Genomic DNA, 24978 nt, shown 5'->3' with positions numbered 1-24978 from the left:
CCTTCTAGTCCTTTTCCCTGGGCTGCTGTGCCCCATTAGTCTCGTTTTGTTTTATGGGGCTGCCTAATCTTTGGCTGAAGGGTAAACCTCAGGAGTGACTTCATTACTGAGCTAAAAGGGCGTCCGGGAGCCATACTCTTGGGGTTTCTCCAGTCTCTGTCAGGCCAGTAAGTCTGGTCTTTTTTTGTGAGTTAGAATTTTGTTCTACATTTTTCTCCAGCTCTGTCCAGGGCCCTGTGTTGTGATCCCTGTCAGAGTAGGCAGTGGTGGTAGCCGGGCACCATCTAGTTGTACTGGACTCAGTCTGCTGGAGGCTGTGGTACTTGTGGTCCATTAGTCCTCTGGACTAATCTTTCCCTTATATCTTGTTTTCTTCATTCTCCCATGCTCTCGAAGGGGTGAGACCAGTGGAATATCTTACATGGCTGCTCACAGGCTTTTAAGACCCCAGATGCTACTCACCAAGGTAGAATGTAGAACATTTTCTTTATAAACTAATTGAATTAGATGTTCCCTGAGACCATGGTCCCCATAGCCCTCAGCCCAGCAATTCGGTCCCTCAGGGAGTTTGGATGTGTCTATGGAGCTCCCATGACCTTTCCTTGTATAAGTTGTGCTGGCTTCCCCAGTACTGTGTACTGTCTTATCCTTCACCAAAGTTACCACTTACCTATTGCCTATTTAGTATTTCCCCTTCCCACCCCTCCCATCCCTTGTAACCATCAAAGATTGTTTCTTTTTGTGTGCAAACCTTTCCATGAGTTTTTACAGTAGTGGTCTCATACAATATTTGTCTTCTTGTGATTGACTTGTTTCACTCAGCATAATGTCCCCCAGTTTCATCCATGTTACAAGATGCTTCGCAGACTCATTATTGTTCTTTATCGTTGTGTAATACTCCACTGTGTGTATATACCAGTTTGTTTATCCATTCATCTGTTGATGGGCATCTAGGTTGTTTCCATCTTTTTGCTATTGTGAACAATGCTGCCATGAACATGGGTGTGCATATGTCTATTCATGTTGCAACAACAGTTTTAACAGTAATTTACAAATGGATACAAACAGATACGTATGCCAAGAGGCAGGGGGTGGGGGGTGTAAGGGAGCACCCCCACCAGTAAATACAGTTTTGGTGACGGATATTTCTAAATACACGACTGCAGGTGCTCCTCATATATTAACATAGACAACAGAGCACATAAGTGGCATAGTCAGGGAAACAAACCTCTTAGACATAACCAAACATCTAGAATGAAGTTCCTAGGCTCGAAGGCAAAGGTACATAGACCCGGGGGATATCTACATCAACTGGCACAACAGAGTTCATAAAGACAATGTTCTACATCCTATTTTGTTGGTAGTGTCTGGAGTCTTAAAAGCTTGTGAGTAGCCATCTAAGATACAACTACTGGTCTCTTCCAGTCCAGAGCAAAGGAGAGTGAAGAAAACCAAAGACTCAAGGGAACAATTAGTCCAAAGGACTAATGGGCCACATGAACCACACAGCCTACATGACCCTGAGACCAGAAGAACTAGATGGTACCTAGCTACCATTACCAACGGCTCTGACTGGGATCACACCAGAGGGTCCCAGACAGACTGTGAGAAAAACGTAGAGCAAAAAATCAAATTCACAAAAAAGACCAGACTTAATGGTCTGACAGAGACTGTGGCCCTAAGATAGCCTTCAGACCTGGAACAGAAGCCATTCCCAGGGACCACCTTCCAGCCAAACAACAGCCAAGCCCATAAAATAAATGATAACACCCAAGAGGAATGTGCTCCTTAGAACAACAAATTACACGAGAACAAAAGAGTAACATTTGCCCAAAAGCAAAGATAAGAAGGCTGAAAGAGGTAGAAAATTAGGACGAAAGAAACGGGGAACCCAGGGCGGAAATGGGGAGGGTGTTAACACAAATTTTGGAAATGAATGCCAAAGCCATGAAACACTTTATGTACAAACTATCAAATGGGAATATAATTTTCTCTGTAAACTTTCACCTAATGCACAAAAAAAAAAAAAAAAAAAAAAACTCCATTTACTCTTGTCCACATAGTTTTTACAAATATTATGAATTATAACACAAATATATAACAACTTAAAGGGAAATAAATGTAAACAGCTTTATAAAAAACTCATTATCCTGTCCTTATTTTTCTTATTTAGGTGTAAAATCATGGAAGACTTTACTATGGACTGTTGCCTCTATGCCCAGCTATAATATCTATACCAAACATTTTACAGAGAGCTCGTATGTTTAACTCAAAACTGTTCTAATAACTTCTGAGTGTTAGCTCTCCCAATGAAGACAGTATATCTAATACGCAGGTCATTATATGATCAGGCAAATTTTACTTTTAACTTTGTTAATATTATCACTTATTATGCCAAATAAGTTTTTACTTTTTTTTTTCTCCCCTAAGCCCTGTTGGTGTAGTGGTAAAGAGCTATGGCTCTAACCAAAAGGTCAGCAGTTTGAATGTACCAGCCGCTTCTTGGAAACCCTATGGGGTAGTTCTACTCTGTCCTATAGAGTCGCTATGGACAGCCACAGATTTTTGGTTTTGGTAAGCTAAAATTCTAGTCTTAAAGATGAAATTCAGCTCCCTCATTTTACTAAGCAAAATCTAGACGAAGAAAGGGTAAATGATTCCATCTTGAGCACCCTGGGAAGTGTACAGGAGCTTCTTGGCCCCCAACCAGTTATGAGGCCTCTCTATCAAGACTGTTAATTTTATTATTTCATTATTGCCTAATAAAATTTTGGTATTTCTATTATCTTCATATTAATAATCCCTTAGCTCAAAGCTGATAATAGAAGGCTTTTAAAAACATAATACAATGCCTTGACTTATGCAACAGAAAGCATATTAATACTCTGCTTTTCTTTCCAAGTCTGTGTTTTACATAGTTAAAAAGATAGTATTGCCAATCCTTAGCATAGCTTCAGGGGTCAGGAAAAGGTAAATGCAGGGGCCAGAAAAGCAATGCTTTTAGCAACTCAAGTCAAATCTCCATATTAAGGTTTCCTTAATCTTCACTACCAACACAAGTTTTTTTAGAGCATTACATTTAAAATAATTATGGAAAATGAAATCTAAAACAAATACGATAGCTTTTTGTAGTACCATCCTTTCTGGAGTCCACAGAAACTGGGCTTAATTCTTAAGTCTATAATGCATGAGAATAATATTCTGAGCATTAAACTTATAATGTGACATATTATAACTATAAAATTTTGCATATCAGAAAATGTCCTATAAAAGAATGATTATTTTAAAAGATTATCAAATAAGAATTTAAGAGGCAAAGTTATGAGAAATGTCATGAATCTGAAAAAATTAATGTTCATTAAAACTTCAGATCACATGAATAGATATATGAACACCCATGTTCACTGCAGCACTGTTCACAATAGCAAAAAGATAGAAACAAATTATGGTATATCCACACAATGGAATACTACGCAACCATAAAGAACAATGATGAAGCCGTGAAACATTCTACAACATGGAGGAAGCTGGAGGTCATTATACTGAGAGAATTCAGTCAGTCACAGAAGGGCAAACATTGTATAAAACCACTACTATAAGAACTGAAGAAAAGGTTTAAACACAGAAGAAAACATTCTTTGATGGTTATGAGGGTGGGGAGGGAGGGTGAGGGTTATTTACTAACTAGATAGTAGATAAGAATTACCTTAGGTGAAGGGAAGGACAGCACACACTACAGGGAAAGTCAGCACAACTGGACTAAACCAAAGCTAGGAAGTTTCCTGAATATAATCAAACACTTTGAGGGACAGAGTAGCAAGGGTGGGGGTCTGGGGGCCATGCTTTCAGGAGACATCTAGGTCAACTGGCATAACAAAGCTTATTAAGAAAATGTTCTGTATTCTACTTTGGTGAGTGGCATCTGAGGTCTTAAAAGCTTGCAAGCGGCCATCTAGGATGCATCAATTGGTCCCAACCACCTGAAGTAAAGGAGGATGAAAAACACCAAAGACGCAAGGAAAGTAGTAGCCCAAGAGACAGAAGGGGCCACATAAACCAGAGACTTCTTTGGCCTGAGACCAGAAGAACTAGATGGTGCCCGGCTACCACCAATGACTGCCCTGACAGGGAACACAACAGAGAGTCCCAGATGGAGCAGGAGAAAGGTGGGGTGCAGAACTCAAATTCTAGTAAGAAGACCAGACTTAATGGTCTGACTGAGACTGGAGGAACCCCAGAAAGCATGGCCCCTGGATTCTCTATCAGCCCAGAACTAAAATAATTTCTGAGGTCAACTCTTCAGACAGGGATTGGACTGGACTGTGGGACATAAAGTGATACTTGTGAGGAGTGTGCCTCTTAGCTCAAGTAGATACAAGATACTAAAAGGGCAGCTTCTGTTCAGAGGTGAGATGGGAAGGCAGTGAAGGTTAGGAGCCAGTTGAATGGACATGGGGAATCAGAGGTGGAAAGGAGGAGTGTGCTGTCACACTATGGGGAGAGCAATTAGAGTCACATAACAATGTATGTATAAATTTTTGTATGGGAAAAAATAAAAATAAATTTAAAAAAACTTCAGAAAAATCTTACTTGTTTCCTCTGTTCCATTCTCCGTCAGAGAAATAGGTCTATTTCCTTGGTTCACAGTCATCAAGATCTGTTGTAGTTGGTCTTGTGTTAGACACACCAAATTGCTCTTCATATTTTCAGCTGCGATGTGGTTTCTGCAAGGCTTCTGTTTAGCTGCAGATGTAGTTATGGTGTTTCTAGTCTTCGGCATATTAGGAGTCGCAGGTGAAATCCCTTTTTGGATATGAAGACAGTCATTATCCTCATACTGCTTGCATAAATCCTTAGTGGGTGAAAAAGTCGTTTTATTTTTTTCACCTTTTGCCAGTGAAGTTTCTGAACCAATTCTCTTCTTTTGCAAATGTTTTTCACTCCTGACACAAGTATTTTGTGTGGATTTTAGAATGTGTCCAGTTTGTTTTGTTTTTAGAGGACATTTTGCAATCTTGGTCTTATTTCCCATCTGTTAAAAGAGAAGCTTATTCTTTATAACAGTCCATGAAAAATCAACGATTATCTTTATTTACATAATCTCTGATAAGTCATTCTTCTAAACTTTTTTCCTTTTTGCTACTTAGATGATATACTCATAAGAAACTCAAGCTTAACCTTTGTAAATCACTTGAAAGATTCAACAACAATCAGAAGTTATTTAATTTCAGGATAATGAAGAATACAGAAGAACTTTTATTCTAATTTCTGCTGGACATCTCCATTCCACTCCAGCTCTGAATCTCATGTCACTGGATTACACTCCCCACACCACCTCTTTTCTTACAGGCATCTATAGACCCTAGGCTGCCAAGCCTCATTCCTTGAATATCTTAGGGCGTCACCATCTCTCTCTGTAACATAACTCCTATCTTAATTATACTAAAACCAAAAATCAAACCCATTGCCGGCGAGTCAACTCTGATTCATAGAGGCCCTATAGGACAAAGGACATCTGCCCCACTGGGCTTCCAAGTAGGAGTTAGTGGATTCAAACTGCTAAACTTTTGGTTAGCAGCCAAGCTCTTAACCACTGTGCCACCAGGGCTCCATCTTAATTATAGGTATTTTCATATCCATGTAGACTGTTCTTCCAATATGCTAGCCTCTCATTTCCTTGAACTTTTCTCCTATAGTTTGTCCTCCATGGTACCTCACCTACTCATTCCCATGGTGATATGTTATACCTAATCTTGTTAACACCCATAATTTAAAGCACCCTACAATGACCACCACTTCCTATTTTTTCCAGCTCACTTCTCATCTCAATTTCAACAATTCTTTAATTCTGCTGGGATCTATAATCTGTTGATCTTACCACCTCCCTCTTGTGCCACTACCCTCCTTACCCAGCTTCAATTCCATGATCAACCAAAATAAACAGTCTCTTCCATTCTCATTTGTGCCACTCTATGTCATGCATGCTTGGTAGTCACAAAAAAAACAAAACCAAACCCGTTGCCATCAAAGTCGATTCCAACTCACAAGGGCCCTAAAGGACAGAGTAGAACTTCCCCACACGGTTTCAAAGGCTGTAAATCTTTACAGAAACAGACTGCCACATCTTTCTCCCACAGGGCCGCTGGTGGGTTCTAACTGCCGACCTTTCAGTTAGCAGTCCAGGGCTTAACCACTGCGCTACCAGTGCTTCCTGGTAAAGTCACAACCCTAATAAAATCCACTCTTCACCTACTTTGTGCCTGCACCCATGGAGAACAACACACAGTTATGCTAACTGGTTTCACCTTAAACTCAAGACCAAGAACATCAAACAGGTCCTCAGTGCAACCTGGGAGTCATATTACATTTCCCAAGCACATTTACACTCCCACTCTTTTAGCAACAGTTTCTCTCCCATACTCATTTTCAGCTGAACACTTTGTTTCACTCGGAAATTCAGAGAAGTATTCAGAAGAAAACGTCAACTAGTTTCCACAACCAAGTCTCATCTACGCACCAGCACCTTTACCCATACAAACTCGTACATATTCCCATAAACCTCATTCCTTCTCATGGATCCCTCTGGCAATTCTTTGCTTTCCTCTGAATCATCACTATTTCCATCTCTGCTACACTTGTTTGCATACAAACATGTTATTATTTTACCATCTTAAATTCTTCATCCCACTTTCTCCTCCCATCTTCCACAAGCCTATTCCAACAAAGCTTTCATCCATACCCACAGACCAAAACTGCTCTTGTCAAGAACACTAATAACTTCTACACTGCTAAATCCATTAACCAATTCTCGAATTCTGATCCTACTTAACAAACAGCTGCATAAGACCGCAGATCTCTTTTTTAGATGACTGCTGGGAAGACGGTAGGGTTGGCGGGACCTGTTGTTTTTTAGCTGCCATCAAGTCAGTCCCCAACTCACGGCAACCCCAAGTAGGTTGCCACGCCTTTCTTCCTGGTCCATCTTAGTTGCAAAGCTCCGCTGCAACGTGTTCAGCAGCACAGCAACAGGCAAGCCTCCACTTACAGATGGGTGGTGGCTGCACATGAGGTGCATTCGCCTAGAATCAAACCAGGTTTCCTGTCTGGAAGGTGAGAATTCTACCACTGTACTACCACTGCCCTCACTTCTTTCTTTCTGAAACATTTTCTCTACTGCGGTGCCAGGACGCCATAATCCTGGTTGTTTTCTACTTCACTACTACTCCTCAGTTTTTGCCAGCTCCTCCTCTTTTCACAGACTTCTTAAAGTCAGAGTACCCAGGGTTCAGTCCCAGGATCTCTTCTGTAAATTCCTTCATTCACGTGGTTATTTCATTCATTCTTGTGGCTCAGGAGTCCCTGGGTGGTGCAAACAGTTAACTTGATTAACTTGCTTGGCAGTTAACCTAAAGGCTAAAGTCTCAAATCCACCCAGAGTCACCTCGGAAGAAAGGCCTGGCAATCTACCTCCAAAAAAATCAGCCACTGAAAACCTTGTGGATACAACTTAACAAAAAGACAAACAACCCAATCAAAAAATGGGCAAAGGACTTGAACAGACATTTCAGCAAAGAGGATATTCAAATGGCCCACAAGCACCTGAAAAGATGCTCAAAGTCATTAGCCATTGTTGTTGCTGGGTGTCATCGAGTTGATTCCAACTCATAGAGGCCCCCATGTGACAGAGCAGAACTATCCCACAGGGTTTTCTTGGCTGTTATCTTTACAGAAGCAGATCACCAGGTCTTTCTCCCACAGAGCCGCTGGGTGGTTTGAACTGCCAAGCTTTTGGTTAGCAGCCCAGTGCTTAACCGTTGTACCACCAGGGCTCCCCTTCATTAGCCATTAGAGATGCAAACAAAACCACAATGAAATACCTCACCATATTAGAATAGCAAAGATCAAAAAACTGGAAAACAGATGTTGGCAAGACTGGAGAAGCTGGAAACCTCATCCTTTGCCGGTGGGAATATAAAATGGTACAGCCAATGTGGAAAACAGTTCCCCAAAAAGTTGAACACAGAACTATCATATGCCCAGCAATCCCAATCCTAGGTATACACCAAGAAGTGAAGGCAGGAATGCAAACAGAAGCCTGTATACCGACGTTCACTGCAGCACTTTTCACAATAGCCAGAAAGTGGAAACAAACAAAACGTCCATCAACAGATGTATGGATAAACCAAATGTGGTGTATAAACATAACAGAACACTATGCATAAAGTCCTAATGTATACCACTACATGCATGAACCCTGAAAACGCATGTGGACTGAACTAAGTCAGCTGCAAAAGGACAAATGTTGTATATTCTTTCTTATATGAAATAAGTGAATATATAGAAACCAAAGATTAGTTGTTATCAAGGGTGCGAGGCACCGAGTTCATGTTAATGGTGGTAGAATGATTAGGAAAAGGACAGTGAGAATGGCTGCACAACCTGAAGAATGTAATTAAGGTCACTAAATTGTACATGTGGAAATTGCTGAGCTAGCCTGATGTGTTATGTATATTTTCACAATAAAGAAAAAATTAAAATAAAAAAAAAGGAAAGAAAATCCTACAGAGCACAGTTCTACTCTGACACCCAATGGCAAGTGGCTTACTAGTCTTGTGGCTCTAAATATTATCCATTATATTGATGACTCCCAACCCTGTGTCTCCAGGACAGACTTCTCCCCTAACTTCAAGCAATACCAGTATCTCTAGCTAAAATGCCTTTTTACCCTCCCATCCCTATGGCTAGTTTAATATAATTCCCTAAATGAGGAGAGGCAAATTTAAATACCCACTGCAAATTAGGCTGGGTGGAATTAAGATGAGCACTTTTTCCATCTAAAGGAGGTAGCCACCACTGAGAACCAGCCTAGACTGTCAAACAGGAATCTGAGCCTATTTGCCAGATCATTCAGTTTTTCAATATAACAAAGAACGCCAAATTTTACATTAAAATTTCCAATTTTAAAATGTTGACAACTCATTATAGTTTTTGAAAACCACTGTGTACATCAACCGAACGATTGTGGGCTGCACATCTTGCACAGCTGAGCCCCACCACCTCAGTTAGTCTCCAACTACCACAGCTCTGAGTGATCTCACCTGTCTTTGAATCACAGTGACCCTTTTTGTTTTTGTCAGCAACAGTTGAGCATTTCTGCTCTCTAATCAATTTATCTCACCTAAAGTGCTAAGAGCGCAGTGCATTCCCTTAACATATCTTGAAAGTCTCTCATTTCTGCCTCCTTTTCTTCATTCCTGCAGCCACCACAGAAGTTCAGGGCCTCTAAGACTCTCCCTGGACTACCATAATAGGCTCTTAACTAGTCTCCCTGTTATGATAACCGAGCCTTCACAGAGCCACCAGAGGGCCTTTCCTAAAACATAAATCAGATCATATTCAGTCCCCTTTTCAAAAACCTTTTAATCGCTCTCTATATACAAAACAAGCATGTTCAAACTCTTTGAGTACGAATTCCAACTCTTCATGATTGTAAATCCCCCTTAGCTTTATGTTCAACACTTTTATCTGATGTACTTACTACCCCCTCAAATTCAACTTATACTTTTATTATCACAGTATTTTGTCCACTATTTTCTCTGAGCTTGGAATACTCTTTCCTACTTCTTTGACTACAAATATCTCCCTCATCTTTTAAGTACTAATTAAAACGTCACCTCATTTATGAAGCATTCCTTAATTTCTCCAAACCAGAACAAGCTGCTTTTTCCACTGTTTTCTCCTTTTTATAGCCCTACTACAGCACTCATTTCATTCTACCACTTCATTGCATAGTTTTTACCTACTGATATCTCCATTTCTAGAAAACAGTGGCTGGGCTTTATTTTTTTTTTTTCCTTTTAGTCTCTAAATAATGCCAAGAATGGCAAGACCCCTAAACCCATAATGGAATTTTACAGCTATGGTAAAACCATGCTACTCAAAACTCTAATAATTGGAGCTGTAATTTCACCAGAATATTTTGTCACATTCCATTTACATCAGAAATAATATGCAGAAAAAGTCTTCTAAAAATATTTAACTGGCATGAGGTCAACATACACTCAGCCCAATTCTGAACAACTTTTGTAGATTTATACAAGAGAGGAACAGTGAACAAGCAGCACAAAACTGAACTACCAAATATTCAATTATGTTCAGGCTGGTTAATTAAAAAAAAAGTACCCTAGCCCAAATAATTTCCCAAGTGTTTACTGGATTAGATGAATTTTAAAAGATGGGATAAGGCCTTTATGTCATAAACATTTTTATACAGTATGCTGCTTTCATCTATTTTTAATTCTACCAACATTTTTCTGTATATTAAAAGACAGTGTTGAATGCATTTGTTTAATATTGGCTGACTGCAACTTACACGGGCCAGAATCCCAAGGCCAGAAAGAGTAAGAGAAAAGTAACATATTTAAATATAAAATGTGCCTCTGAGCACTAATACTGTGTAAATTCTTTAGCATGTCACTACTGATTTTCAAGTGTAGAAATATCTTTGAAAACTTTTTAAATGTTTTATATGTCAAGTAATTTGTGAGACCAAGTATAAGAATTTTAGAATCCACTATCTTTACAAATGACGACACTGAGTAATTTGTATCTTTCATTTCTCCCTCTTTAATAAGCTCAAGGAATTAGGCTGGTAATCATCTGTACTTCATATTCATTAGTGCAGATTAAAGATGAATGCAGGAGAGATTTTGACTGAATTAAGAAAGTGCTCTCACCACAAGATGTGCTCAACTTGATGATGAGACACAGTTGCGCTGTGTCTAAAGAGCACACTCTGCAGAGAACAGTAATTCAACCAGTGAGGAAGGGGAAAGTAGAAGAGCTCTGGGTCTTGCAGCCACTCAGGAGCTTACTTCAACATAAAGAAAAGCATGTGTGGAGAGAAGTCATAAATAACTTACAGAAAAGAGAAATCAACATACAGCTGTAGACCTGTGAGACTTGGGAGATTAAAAAAAGATGACAAGTACTTCTGTTTTTGATGTTGGTGTTTTGTCTTCTGTGAAGAGCACAGAAGACAAAAGGAGGAGGGTTGCTGCAACCTCTATACATAAGGAAAAGAGAAAATCCTTGGGAAAAAAATCAATACAGAAAGGAGACTTAGGTTGCATCAGTACTTTGGAGTCCCAGATTCAACAGGGATGAACTCAAACAATTTGTCTTAAGGCAGTAAATAATTTAAGATCAACATGAGTCGAGAACACATTATTTACTCTGGAAAAATTCTAGGATAAAATATCCCTAGACTGATACAATTTTGTGATGATTCTATAAAAGTCCATGACGAATAACTCTGTTTATTATAGACAAGAAAGGGTTTCCCCAGAGGTTCTAAGACGGTGAAACAGATGATGAAATGTCCTCGCCAACGTGACGCCTGTGGTAAATCCACAGGGACATCAATAAGAGGAGCGAACATGTGAAAGAGAATAAAGTGGAGACAGACATCAACCATCTATGAGCTTTTATCAAGGAGCTTGAAAAGGGCACTGTATTTGTTAATGTGATGCAAATAAAAGCAGTTAATTGCTATATTTTAATAGGGAAGGGCCAGGAAATAATATACGACATATAGTTCTATGATTCAGGGAACACACAAAGTATATAACCGAAGAAATAATAATTTTTATAGGTAGCTGTAGAATTACTTTAATCATCATCACACATTTATCAAGTGCTTGACCTGGATACTCAAGTAACTCCTCCACCTTGATTAAACCTGGAATAAACAGTAAAGCCAACCAGGGGCGCAGGGTTGAAGGGAAAAGTGCTAAAGTGTTACATCACCCGACCACAGACACACAATGAAAGACTGCAAAAATAGGAGGAAAAGGAGTTGCAAAGAGGAGATTTCTCCTGAAATGGAAAAGAAATAAGGAACAAGAGCAGTGGTATCTAAAAAATTTTCAAGTGGTAATGTATTTTGTAAGTAGCCCTGGTGGTGCAATGGTTAAAGTGCTCACTGAAGCTCGAAAGGTCAGCAGTTCAAGCCCACCAGCTGCTCCGGGGAAGAAAAGACCTGGCAATATGCTCCCGTAAATATTTCAGCCCAGAAAATCCTATGGGGCAGTTCTAACCTGTCATATAGGGTCGCTATGAGTCAGAACCCATTCGAGGGCACGCCAGCAACAATGTATTTTGTAGAAAATGGCACAATGAGCTCCTGATAAAGGAAGATTACCATTAAAATCAAGTGTGCTCTCTTACAGGACAAAGCTAAATGCACGTAAGAATTTGTGATTCAAATACTCCCTTTTTGTGTGGGGAAATGGTATTTGAGTATGAAAAGAAAATATATTTTTGTTTTAAAGTCTGAATATTTTTAAAGATCTCTATAGCTGTACTGTCCAGTACAGTAAGTATTAAATTTCAATTAATTAAAAATTAAATAAAATTCATCACTATAGCCACATTTCAAGTGCTCAATAACCACACATGGCTAGTGACTACCATACTGGACTGCACAGATTCTAGAACACTTCTATCACTGCAGAACGTTCTATTGGATAGCACTGGTCTGGAGAAAAAGATTCTAAAGGGCTTTTATAAACCGAAAAGTTGTGTAAGATTCCATTTCTGTGAAAGGACCAGCCCGAAAGCAATGGAACAATAACTTCTCACCATCATTCCAAACCCTGATGTTTTGACACCCCCAGGAATTATTTTCAAAGCACTGTAATGAAACTGCATTTTACGTTTGAAAACACATCAGGTCAAAGTCATTTGGCTTACCTTCACAGAAATTTTTGATTTATGTTCTACAAAAGAAAAAAAAAATTACTATCAACCAAAACTATACAAAGGCAGTCATGAAAGAAAAATTTAATTAGCATTGTTTTAAGAAGACATTAAGATAGAAATGTTCTCCACAAAATATTTTAACTTTTTCTAACTTTTACAGCATGGTTCAAATATTTCTATTTCATTTTTTGTTTATTTTGGTTATCTTTCCAAGGTAAAACTATAATCAGGGAAAAAGAAAACAATGTGAATGAGAATACTATCAAAATATACTCTCTCTGAGATCAGATTCATTTTAATACTAAAAATGACTTCAACAACTGCAGTCTTACTATAAATTTAATCTTCTCAAGCAATACACTCTATATGCAAAGAACATAATTATGTAAATTTCACCTATATGATTCATCAGGCATAACGATTTCTGCTATTTGTAAATACAGTATAAATACAGTGACTATATTACACATGAAATGTACTGGAAGATTAAATTTTGTGCAAGTAAACACTGACAGTAGTAAGTAGTGATGCAATGTCACTTGGCTAAAAGTAAATTTGACCAAGTTTGGGGAAATACAGCCATTTTCAAAGTATCACTTAACTTTGTTTCAGTTTATACAGTTTGGGTCTATTACAAGCAAAAGGTCCATGAAACTAGTATAAATTTTATATAAACATACTAAATTTTACATTAAAATTTAACATCTTAAATATCCTGTAACACAGCATACCATATGGAGACAATATTAGCTTGGTTTTTCCATCCAGTAATTCAGTTTCAAGCTTTAAACCATCTCTGCAAGATAAAAGAAAACTGTGTCATTGTTAAGAAATCACATCATCTTAAATAGCCAGAAATGCTCATGACCTCTAAAGTAGACTTGTTACTTTGAGTTTATAAGGAATCTAGTAATATCATCAGATCATACGATATATTCAAGTCTTTTAATTAAAAACATTTCTAATCCAAGATAAAACGAAAAACTGCAATGAGAAAATTCTTCCGGAAACTTTGCAGTAATACTAGAATTTGTTATTTTTAACCTGAAATCTCATTTTATTATTGGTAAGCAGTAAATCAATTCAGTTATTACACCATCAATTCAACTCTTATAATGCTAGAATGGAAAAATATAATGCTCTTGCCCAAACTCACCAAAGTTAAAGAAGCAGGGCATATCTACCATGGATTAGTTTCATGAGGGCCTCCCTAGTAAAAATTCATCCTACAAGGTGCAGGGGCATTATTTGGAAACGAGCTATAACACTGCCACCCACATTATACCTGCCTGAGCATAAAGTTTCCCTCTATTTTGAATATTTCAAAGAATACATATTCACGCTTAGTGACACTTCTGTTACTAACAATAACAAATCTGTAATAAATTTTGGCTCCTATTATACTCTGCGTGTGCACGTAAAAAGCAAGCGCATAAAATAACAGCAGACATTGCCAACACAACTCCTATATCTGTTAAGGTTCTAAATAAAAACCCTACTGAAAACAAAAATGGCAGTCTACAGAGTAATTCACTGTTTTACTAGAGGAGGGGAAAAGGTGTATGTCAATACATATTAACAGGACAAAACTGAAGTCCAAGAAACAAAATTAAATCCACTCAGCCAGTCAAGGATGAGAAACGGTTGGGAAAAGTCTCATTAGGAATAGGAATTTGTGGTGTTGCTCAAGGAGGGAAATTCAATTACCTCAACTTATTTACTAAAGGTAAAATAACACTGGTAGCAATAGGTTTAAGGGTTTCCCTGTTGCAGGGTTATGAAGTTTATGTTACTGCAACTTTACCAAAAAGGACACTTGAACGCAATTGCAAAATCTCTGTTCCACACTGCACTGTATACTTCTTAAAGAGCAGACTGTGTACTTCTATATTTCCAGATTCTAAAACATAAAATTCATTTGCTGAACGATGTGCAGTGAAGTCTGGGTTTGGTGTCTTTTCATCTTCTCAAAGTATTAAACTTCCAAGTGATGAAAACCATACAACAGCCCTTTTTATTTAATCAACTACTACTTAATGAGGGTCACCATGAGTCAGAATCAACTGGACAGCAACGAACAGGTAATGATGGCCTATCAGGTGCCTCTGAATTATGATGTTGGTGAAGAATAGTCAATATACCATGGCCTTCCAGAAGAATGAACACATTTGTCTTGGAAGAAGTACAGACAGAACACTCCTTAGAAGCGAGTCTGGCGAGACTTGTCTCACGTACTTTGGACACGTTATCAGGAGGAACCAGTGAAGGACATCATGCTTGGTAAAGCAGAGGGTCGAGAAGAAGAAGACCCTGAAAGAGATGGGCTGACACAGTGGCCGCAGCAATGGGCTCAAAAACAGCAACAACTGAGAGGATGGCGCAGGACCCGATAGTGTTTCATTCCGCTCTAACTAGGGTCGCTATGAGTCGGAACCGACTCCACGGCACCTAACAACAACAATTAGGTACCAGGCAGTGATAATACACCGATTCCTTGAGGAGCCTTGGTTCCTCCCACTTTAAACCGCGTTAAACTAATCTTAGCACTCTGACTTTCAGCAAAACTGCAAAGACAGGGTCGCGCAGAACCAGAGGCTTGGGCCAGATTTCTCCCCGGGATTCTGTTTTTATCTCTCCATTTGCCTTGGTTATTTATCCCCTCTCCACCTCTCCGCCACGCCTTTCCTCCCTCTCTTACTGAGGGAAATGAGGGTGCCGAAGGAGATGACTGACAGTTTCAACGCGAGTTTGAAGGGGTAAAAGCGAGGGCTACCGGGGCGGTAAAGGCCAAGCCGGCCTCCTCGCCCCTCTGAACCTCAGGGAGACGGGCACTGCCGCTCGGGGCTGCACAGCCAAGAAAGTTCTCCGCGAAGGACTCCACAGTCCAACCCAGCCTCACCCTCCTCTCCCCTTCCAACCAACTTCCTCACCCCATCTTACCCCAAATTCATGGTCTCACTTCCCGCTCTACCCGCAGAACGCTCAAGCCCCTAGTGTACGTCGGTTGCCGCGGCCGCTCAATAAGCGCTACGCCGATTGGATGCGGGGATGCCGGGGAGCTGGGAAGGTCGACCAATCAGAATAGGGCGTGCTGGCGAAGGTCCTCAACCGGGGCGGGGCTCCGAGGACAATAGCCTTCGCTTGGATTAGGCTCTGCTCCGATTTGACTCCGCCCCAGGCTGGGCGTAGTTTCGGGGTTTGGTCTGAGCTGCCACTAGCTCTTGGTTCTGGGAATTGAATGGCTTAGAAGCCTTGGGAATCGCAGCGTCCAAAGTTCACAGCCGTCGGGAAAATGCCTCATCTCAGGTGAGGTTGGTGAAAATACGGAGGAACAAGAAGCATAAATCTTTTTAGGAAATTAATCGAATTGTGGAGTTGGAGGCGAAGTATATAGAATATATCATGGACTGCCAGAAGAATGAACAAATCTGTGTTGGAGGAAGTATAGCCGGAATGCTCCACAGAAGCAAGGATGTTGAGACTTCATGTCACTTACTTTGGGCATTTCATCAGGAGGGACCAATCGCTGGAAAAGGTCATCATCATGTTTGGTAAAGTAGAAGGTCAGCAAAAAATAGGGAGACGCTCAAGGAGATGGATTGACAGCCGCAATAATGGACTCAAGCGCACCGATTCTGAAGACCTCGCAGAAACGCGCAACGTTTAGTTCTGTTATACATAAAGTCGCTATGAGTCTGAGCCAATGGAATGGCACTAACAACATATTTTATAGTTGGAAGAGAGGCTTATTTTAGTACAAAAAAGGTTGGCAGGTGGGTACTCCCAGAGCAGGCCCTGGGCATGCCTTGTTTCTTGCTGAGACCCTGCATCAAGCATAGCATCTTAGTAACGGCGACAATCACCAGTGCTCTATAAATTTAGCGCTCTAAGCCAGCCATAGATCTACTGTAAGCACCTTCTATCTATTATTTAAGCCTTACAGCATTGTCCTCATTTTACAGATGAGGCAGTTGAGGCACAGAGAGGTTAAGTGTTCAAGGTCAATGACTACCAAGCAATTTGACAGCAGAGACCATGTTCCTAAGCAGTGTTATATGAGGTTGGGAGGCCTGGTGGCGCAACGTTTAAGCATTTGGCTACTAAGTGAAATGCTGGAGTTTGGAACCCACCTAGTTTCTATGCGAGGGGGAAGAACCTGGTGATCCACTTCCATAGGATTACAGCCCAGAAAACCCTATGGGGGCAGCTCTACTCTGTCACATGGGGTCCCTATGAGTTGGAATCAACTCAGTGGCACCCAACAGCAACAATAAACTCCTCTTCATCTTTCAGATCTCAATTTAAACATCACTTCTTCACTAAGCCCTCCTGGAATCTACTAGTGGGTGGATTAGGAACCTATCCTCCAAATTCCTCAATCCCTGACCTTTTTCTAGATTAGGAAATTTAATGAATTTAAGATCATTAAATGAGGCAGAGTGTCTTGGTTATCTAGTGCTGCTATATCAGAAATACCACAAGTGGGTGACTTTAACAAACAAATTTATTTTCTTACAATTTAGGAGGCTAGAAGTCCGAATTCGGGGTGCTGTCTCTAGGGGGAGGTTTTCTTTCTCTGTCAGCTCTGGAGGAAGGTCTTTAACTCCTTTGAGCTTCTGATCCTGGGCGATCTTCCTGTAGCTTGGCATCTCTCTTTCCCCGTCTGTGCTCGCTAGCTTGCTTGTTAAATCTCTTTGTATCTCAAAAGAGATTGACTCAAAACCCACTCTACACTAATTCTGCCTCATTAACATAACAAAAGCAACCCATTCCCAAATGGGATTATAGCCACAGGCGTAGAGGTTAGGATTTACAACACATTTTTTTGGGAGGAACACAATTCCATCCATAACAGTGAGCTTCAGAAGGATGGACAGTTGGTGTTTTATTCACCTTTGTAGCCACAGTACCTAGCATTGCGCAGTGTAGAGTATATATTCAATGAATGAACAGCGAAGGTAAAAAATGTCAACAACAATTAAAATTGACTGAATGAAATTTCATTTGAGTGCCTCGTATTTCACGATGCCCATAGATTATAGTGCAGTTAATACAAATTTGCAATTTTTTCATCTATCTGCTCTGTATATAATTTTTTTTAAATTACAGTTGATAATAAATGACGTACATTGAACTGTCACATAATGTTCAGTGACATTTCAAAGAGCTCTATTAATACTCATTTTTGTATGTGGCCTGCGTAGGATGTAGTTAAATGAACATTTGTTGACTTATTTGATTGAATAAAAAAACAGGTACCAACCTACATTTGATCCAGTGTTTGTTTATTTAAAGAAATATTTATGCACAGAAAAATAGTCTTAAAGGATACGCACTAACATGTTAACGGGAGTATTTCTGACAGGTAGAATGGTGTGATTTTTAAATTTTTACTTTTCTTTCTAACTTTTTATCGTTATGAAAATGTTACCTAGATTCAACAGTTGTTAATGATTTGCTACATTTCCACCGTCTCTAACACACATCTATTTTTTCTTTTCTTTTCTTTTTTTTTTTTTTTGCTTAACCGTTTGCAAGTAAGTTACAGACATTATAACACTTCATCCTTAAACAATAGTCTGCTTGTCTCCAAAATGAGCCCTGGTTCAGCACTCAGCTGCTAATTGCAAGGTTGGTAGTTTGAACCCACCTAGCAGCCCCGCAGGAGAACGACCTGGCAATCTGCTCCCATAAAGATAAAAAACAAAACCCCATTGCTATTCAGTTGATTCTGACTCGTACTCAGACTCCATAGGACAGTGTAGAACTGCCTCATAGGGTTGGTTTCCAAGGCCATAATCTGTACGGAAACAGAATGCCACATCTTTTGTCTTGCAGAACAGCCGGTCGGTTCAAACCACTAACCTTATAGTTAGCAGCCAAGCTCTTAACCACTATGCCACCAGGGCTCCTCTGTAAAGATTAAAAAAATACAAAACCCGTTGCCATCGTGTCGATTCTGACTCATAGCAGCCTAGAAAACCCCATGGGGCAGTTCTACTCTGTCACATTGGGTCATTATGAGTCAAAAACCTGCTCATTGGCACATTACAACGACATGCGTCTCCAAAGAATAAGACACTCTCCTATATAACCACAGCACCATGATCACACCTAAGAAAATTAACAATTTTATGATAACATCTAATATCCAGTTTCTAGTTAATTTTCCCCACTTGTCCTAAGAATATCTTCTATAGCTTTTTATTACCAAACCAGGATCCAATCAAAGATCACACATTGCATCTGGTTATTACGCTTCTTTATTCTTTCATATAGAACGGTCACTTCATTTTTTTTTATTGTTGTTACATTGACTTTTTGAAAACTCAAGGCCACTTGTCCTGTAGAAGCACCTCCAAAGCACTTCTTTGTCCCACCGATGGGGCACTGGAGTCCTGAAGGAGCTGAAGCTGCAAGTCACCTGTGGAGAAGGAGAAGTGCATGTCCCTAGTGTTCTGTTCCGTTTCAGGACATAGCATTGTTTTTAAGAGCACTAGCTTTGGAGCCATGCTGCCTAGGTTCAGATTCCAGCTCTGTTGCTTTCCTAGCTATATGACCTGGAGAAGTTACTTAGTTTTCTGTGCTTCGGTTTCCTCCTCCATACAATGAGAATGAATTACAGTACTCTACCTTATAGGGTTGTTGGGAAGATTATGTAAATGAGTTTAATGAATGCAAAATGCTTAGCATAATACCAGTACCTAATTGCTATGTAAATGTCAGCAATAATTTATATCATTACCAAAGAAGTTCTGTTCGAGTCCCAATAACTTACAGGGTTTTAGCTCACTCATTTTTTTCCATTTAAAAAAAATTAAGGTAAAAAATACACAAAGTACAAAGATCTTAAGTGTACGATTCAAAGAGTTTTAGTAAATGCTGCCACCTCCGTCAAGAATTGTTGTTGTTAGGTGCTCTCGAGTCGATTTCGACTCATAGTGGCCTCATGTGACAGAGTAGAACCTCCCCTTAGGGTTTTTCTAGGCCGTAATCTTTACAGGAGCAGATCGCCAGAGCATTTCAAACAAGCAAATACGCAGAGACCACAGCTTATTAGTGATTACCAGGGGCAGGTGAGAGGGGGAAAGGGAGAATTATTGCTTAAAGGGCACCGAGTTTCTGTTAACCAAAAAAAAAAAAAAAAAAACACAAAAACAAAACCTGATGCCATCCAGTTGATTCTGACTCACAGCAACCCTATAGGACAGAGTAGAAATGCCCCATGGGGTTTCCAAGGAGCAGCTGGTGGATTTGAACTGCCAACCTTTTGGTTAACAGCCATAGCTCCTAACCGCTGCACCACCAGGGCTCCAGTGCCTGTTAAAGGTGATGAAAAAAATTGGAAACAGTGGTGATGGTTGCACAACATGGTAAATGTAATTAATGTGACTAAATTAATTAATGTGACACGTAAAAAGGTTGAAATGGCAAATGTTAGACCTACATATATATATCACAATTTTTAAAAATAATAGACTGTTTCTATAAGCCCAGAAAATTTTCTCGTGCCTCCTCCATAAATCCCCACGCTATTCAATAGAAAACGACTGTTCTGATTTCTACCACCATAGATCAGTTTGCCAGGCAAAGCCAGTTGCTGTGAGGACGATTCCGACCCACGGTGACCCCTTGCGTGTCAGAGTAGAACTGTGCTCCGTAGGATTTTCAGTGGTTGATTTTTCGAAAGTAGATTGCCAGGCCTTTCTTCTCGAGTGTTTCTGGGTAGACTGAAACTTCCAATCTTTCCTGCCCGGAGCGCCCCGGACTCGTGGTTTTAATTAGCATTAACTAATGATTTCGAGCACCTTCGAAGACTCAGTTTTTACGGAAGATGCAGGTGGAGGCCCCACCATTGAGAAGATCTTTCTATGCCTTACGTTATCGCGGGCTGCTCAGGTGAGCTGACTGCTGGCAGGCCCACCACACCAGTTCATCCATCTTAAACATAGCTGACCGACGAGGTGGGGGCGGGGAGCACCATTCAGGCTAAATTTCTATGAAAACGGAGCCCTAGTGGCACAACGGTTAAGTGCTCAGCTGCTAACAGAAAGGTTGGCGTTTCGAACCCACCCAGAGGTTCCTTGGGAGAAAAAGCTGGCGATCTGCCCCTGAAAGATTATAGCCCAGGAAACTCTATGGGACAGTTCTACTCTGTCACAGGGGGTCGCTGTGAGTCGGAACAGACTCGATGGCACCCAACAACAAATTCTGTCTTATGAGGCTCTCAAGCATCTGCAGTTGGGGGTTGTTCTGATTAATAGTGAAAGCCAGAGGCTCCAGAATTGCTTAACTGTGAGGCTTGTTGCTATCAGGATTACCGAGGGCGCCTTTTCACAGTGAATGCTCAAGATTCCTGCCTCTTGGCTTTTCTGGTGTTTTGTGCAAGGATTTCTGCAGATTCACTTTGATATTATGCAAAAAGGACCAGCCCCTCGCCAAGCCTTAGATACCTACGTCCTTGGCTTATTGTTTTCTGGTTTCCACAGCTTTTTGCTTGAAGCTATTCAAAAAGATTTTCAGAAATCCTTGACTGGGAATGGTCTTCCAGCATCCTGCATTTGGGGAATTCCCTTTTCCTCCTTCCACAGCCAACACTGTCGAGCAGTGTTTATGATTCATTTGTGAGCGCTGCTCTACAGAGCAAGTTAATCAGCAGCCTTCTCTGCCTCAAGGAGCAGCTGATAGAAACCAAAGGACAGATACAGTAAACAAAAGCAAAATTAAATTAAGTAAGTTGTTCAGGTGTGAAGGGATGAAGGTCTTAATTGGGCAATTCTGAGAAACGTCTTAAAAGATACAGAAAGAGCAGCGGAAGGAGAGAGAGAAAACCACTATGGGAGTTAAGTCTGTTAACCCTCTCTGTCCCCAGGGTCTTCATGTAAAAGAATAATTAGACAAACTGCCGAAGCCCCTTTAGTTGGTAAGAGGATGAATCTAAATTATCCTCAACCTCTCTCCTTGCCCACTGCCTCCTCCCTGGTCAGGGCCAGGCTTCTCTCTGCCGGGACTATTCCAGCAGCCTCCAAACTGGTCTCCACACTGTAGCCAGATGATTTGTAGAATGTGAATCTGCGTAAGACTCTCTGCTACTGAAAATCTCTCAATCAATTAAAAAACCCCATTGTGCCTGGTATGAAATCCAAAGGGCTTAGTTGAGTCATCAAGAAGCTGGAAGAGGCAAGGAAGGATTTTTCCTTTTAGACTTCAGAGAGAGCATGGCCCTGTGGACACTTTAATTTCGGACTTCTCACCTCCAGAACTATGAGGGCATAAATCTCTGTTTTAAGCCACTCAGTTTGTAGTAATTTGTTATAGCAGCCCTTGGAAACGCATACCCAGTGATAAAGCTGTCATTCAGGAGAGGGATTTCTATGGGGTGTGGGTGGGAGTGGTGGAGAATGGGACCAGGGAGACAAACAGGGAGAATCGGTGACATTGGTATATTCATTTCTTACTATTGGTGGCAGACACAGGTTTAGTTACATTGTTCTTTATTCATTTTTCATCTTCCAGAAACATGTTATATTAAAACACACACAAACACACACAATACCTCCCACGCTTCCAATAATATTTGAAATATATAGCTACAAGCATGTATTTTCCTCTGCATTAATTTCCCAACAAGCAAAGTGACAGGCTTTCGATACGCAGATTCTGCATACCTCCAATCCGATTTGTGTGGGTGGTTTTTAACCTAATCTTGACACAGCAGATGGCAGTGTAGGTCTGGCTTTGTATACAGCAATCCCATATGGCCAGGTTCACAGATGGAACTTATTTTAGCTGAGACACTGTGCTTTTAAATGGTTAACAGAGAAAATACCAAATTAGAGAAAATCATGACTCCTTCCTGGGGATTTAGCGGCACATTTTCTTATTGTATTAGACTCATTTTGAAAAATACTTCAGTAATAAAGCAAAAGCTAATTTTTAAGCAGAAAAAGGAATCGCCTTCAAAGAGATACTGAGCAGCCTTCATTCTCACAAGACTGTGTCTGAGTGATTGTACGAGCTAGTACTACAAGTTGGACTTTTGCTAATGAATCTTTTCCCTCTTTCGTAAAATAACTTAAGCATCTTCATGTTTTGTTACCATAAAATTACATTTTAGCAAGACTTTAAAAAAAAATCAAACACAAAGAGGAAAAGATTAAATAAATATATATCTATTTCCTTGTTCTGTGGAACACTTTATTTACACTTTTACAAAGGTCTTTGACAACTAGGTCACAGGGTCTACTTTTTGAGCCATCAACCTAATTTTTCCTGTCTTCTGAATTATTTGCTCTATAGCGTTCTTTTTTTTTTTTTTTAATTGTGCTTAAGGTGAAAGTTTACTGTACAAATTGGTTTCTCATGCAAAAATTTATACGCACATTGTTTTGTGACTTTGGTTGCAATCCCTGTAATGTGTCAGCTTTCTCCCCCTTTCCACTGCGGTTTCCCTGTTTCCATTCATCCAGGTTTCCTGTCCCTTGCTGCCTTCTTGTCTTTGCCTTTGGGCAGGTGTTGCCCATTAGGTCTCCTATACTTAATTGAACTAAGAAGCACATCCCTGAGGTGTGTTATTTGTTTTATAGGCCTGTCTAATCTTTGGCTGGAAGGTGGACTTTGGGGGTGGCTTCAGTTCTGAGTTAGCAGGGTGTCCAGGGGCCACATTCTCTCCTCTAGTCTCTGTCAGACTAGTAAGTCTGGTCTTTTTTGTGAATTTGAATTTTATTCTACATTTTTCGCCCACTTTGTCCAGGGCCCTCTACTGTGGTCCCTGTCAGACCTGTCAGTAGTGGTAGCCAGGTGCCATCCAGTTCTTCTGGGCTCAGGCTGGTGGAGGCTGTGGTTCATGTGGTCCATTAGGCCTTTGGACTAATATTTTTTTTGTGTCTTTGGTTTTCTTCATTCTCCTTTGCTCTGGACAGGATGGGATCAATAGATGTATTTTAGATAGGCACTTGCAAGCTTTTAAGACCCCAGACACCAAAGTAGGATGTAGAACATTTTCTTTATGAACTGTGTTATGCTAGTTAACCTAGATGTCCCCCGAGACCATGGTCCCCAGCCCTCAGCCAGTAACTCAGTCCCTCAAGGTGTTTGGATGTGTCTAGGAAGCTTCTATGACTGTGCCCTCTTTGTGCTCTGCTATGTATGTGAATTATACATGCTGTACATACAAGTATGTACGCAAAAATATCCACAGCCTAGCTTCTCATTACCTAGAGGTAGAGGGGCCTACAGAAAGACGGAAAAGAGTAGAGTCTCTGATTAAACAGATCTGGATTCAAATTCCTGCTTTGCTGCTACCTACTTGTGTGACCTGGGGGAATCTAATTGCCCTCCTTGAATTTCAGTTTCCTTCCCTGTAAAATAGGGGTAATAGAACTTAGTATTTAGGAGTTCTGGAGGGCTTAGGAGTCCTGGTGCCGCAGTAGTTAAGAGCTTGACTGCTAACCAAAAGATCAGTAGTTCAAATCCACCAGCTGCTCCTTGGAAACCCTATGGGGCGGTTTTACTCTGTCTTATAGGGTTGCTATGAGTCAGAATTGACTCAACGGCAATGGGTTTGGAGGGCTTAAGTATGATAATGCATTTGTAACATTACCACAGATATCTATTCTTGAGGGTTGTCAGGCTCAATCTCATTGTTAACCCCTTTTATGTTCTCTTTCTATGTCCTTCTATCAACCGGTTGCATTAAGCATAGAGCACGGAGCACAGAGTATGTTCCCTGGGAGCAGAGTAAAACCAGTTGTTGTCAAGTTGATTCCAACTCATGGTGATCACTTGTGTGTCAGATTAGAGCAGTGCTCTATAGAGTTTTAATGTCTGATTTTTTTGGTAATAGATCACAACGCCTTTCTTCGGAGCACCACTGGGTAGACTCAAACCTCCAACTCTTTGGTTGGCAGCAGTGCCAACCATTTGTACCACCCAGGGACTCCCTGCCCTTCTACAGAATGCGTAAAAACACCCATCGCCCTACATCTTTTCGGCTCTGCCTTCTCAGCTTTGTGTCTCCAGCATGCTGTCCCTCATTAAACCCTGGTTTTTTCCTTCCCTTTTTCCCATTCTCTCTCCCATTTCAAAAGTCCACATCTTAGTTATCTAGTGCTGCTATAACAGATATACCACAAGGGATGGCTTTCACAAAGAGAAATTTATTTTCTCACAGTCTAGTAGGCTAGAAGTCCAAATTCAGGGCGTCAGCTCCAGGGG

At 40.4% G+C, this 24978-nt stretch overlaps 1 protein-coding gene across 5 annotated transcripts in view; it reads right to left on the bottom strand.

The window, feature by feature from the left end:
• CCDC66 (coiled-coil domain containing 66) overlaps positions 1-15767 on the bottom strand; it is a 60440-nt gene extending 44673 nt beyond the window's left edge. For 4 of the 5 annotated variants that reach the window (XM_012554189.2, XM_023727439.1, XM_023727449.1 and 1 more), the window contains exons 1-4: positions 15703-15767; positions 13494-13558; positions 12754-12779; positions 4591-5032 (exon numbers count right to left, since the gene is read on the bottom strand). In XM_012554189.2, the coding sequence (XP_012409643.1) occupies positions 4591-5032; positions 12754-12779; positions 13494-13558; positions 15703-15713 (544 nt within the window). In that variant the 5' untranslated portion in view covers positions 15714-15767. The remainder of the gene's footprint in view (positions 1-4590; positions 5033-12753; positions 12780-13493; positions 13559-15702) is intronic. The other variant, XM_023727430.1, reaches the window with a different exon arrangement.
• Between the last annotated feature and the right edge of the window lie 9211 nt (positions 15768-24978).

This window comes from Trichechus manatus, unplaced genomic scaffold, assembly GCF_000243295.1.
Source record: "Trichechus manatus latirostris isolate Lorelei unplaced genomic scaffold, TriManLat1.0 scaffold00001, whole genome shotgun sequence".
In the NCBI taxonomy this organism is placed as follows: Eukaryota; Metazoa; Chordata; class Mammalia; order Sirenia; family Trichechidae; genus Trichechus; species Trichechus manatus.
This window is presented reverse-complemented; position numbering and strand designations above follow the sequence as displayed.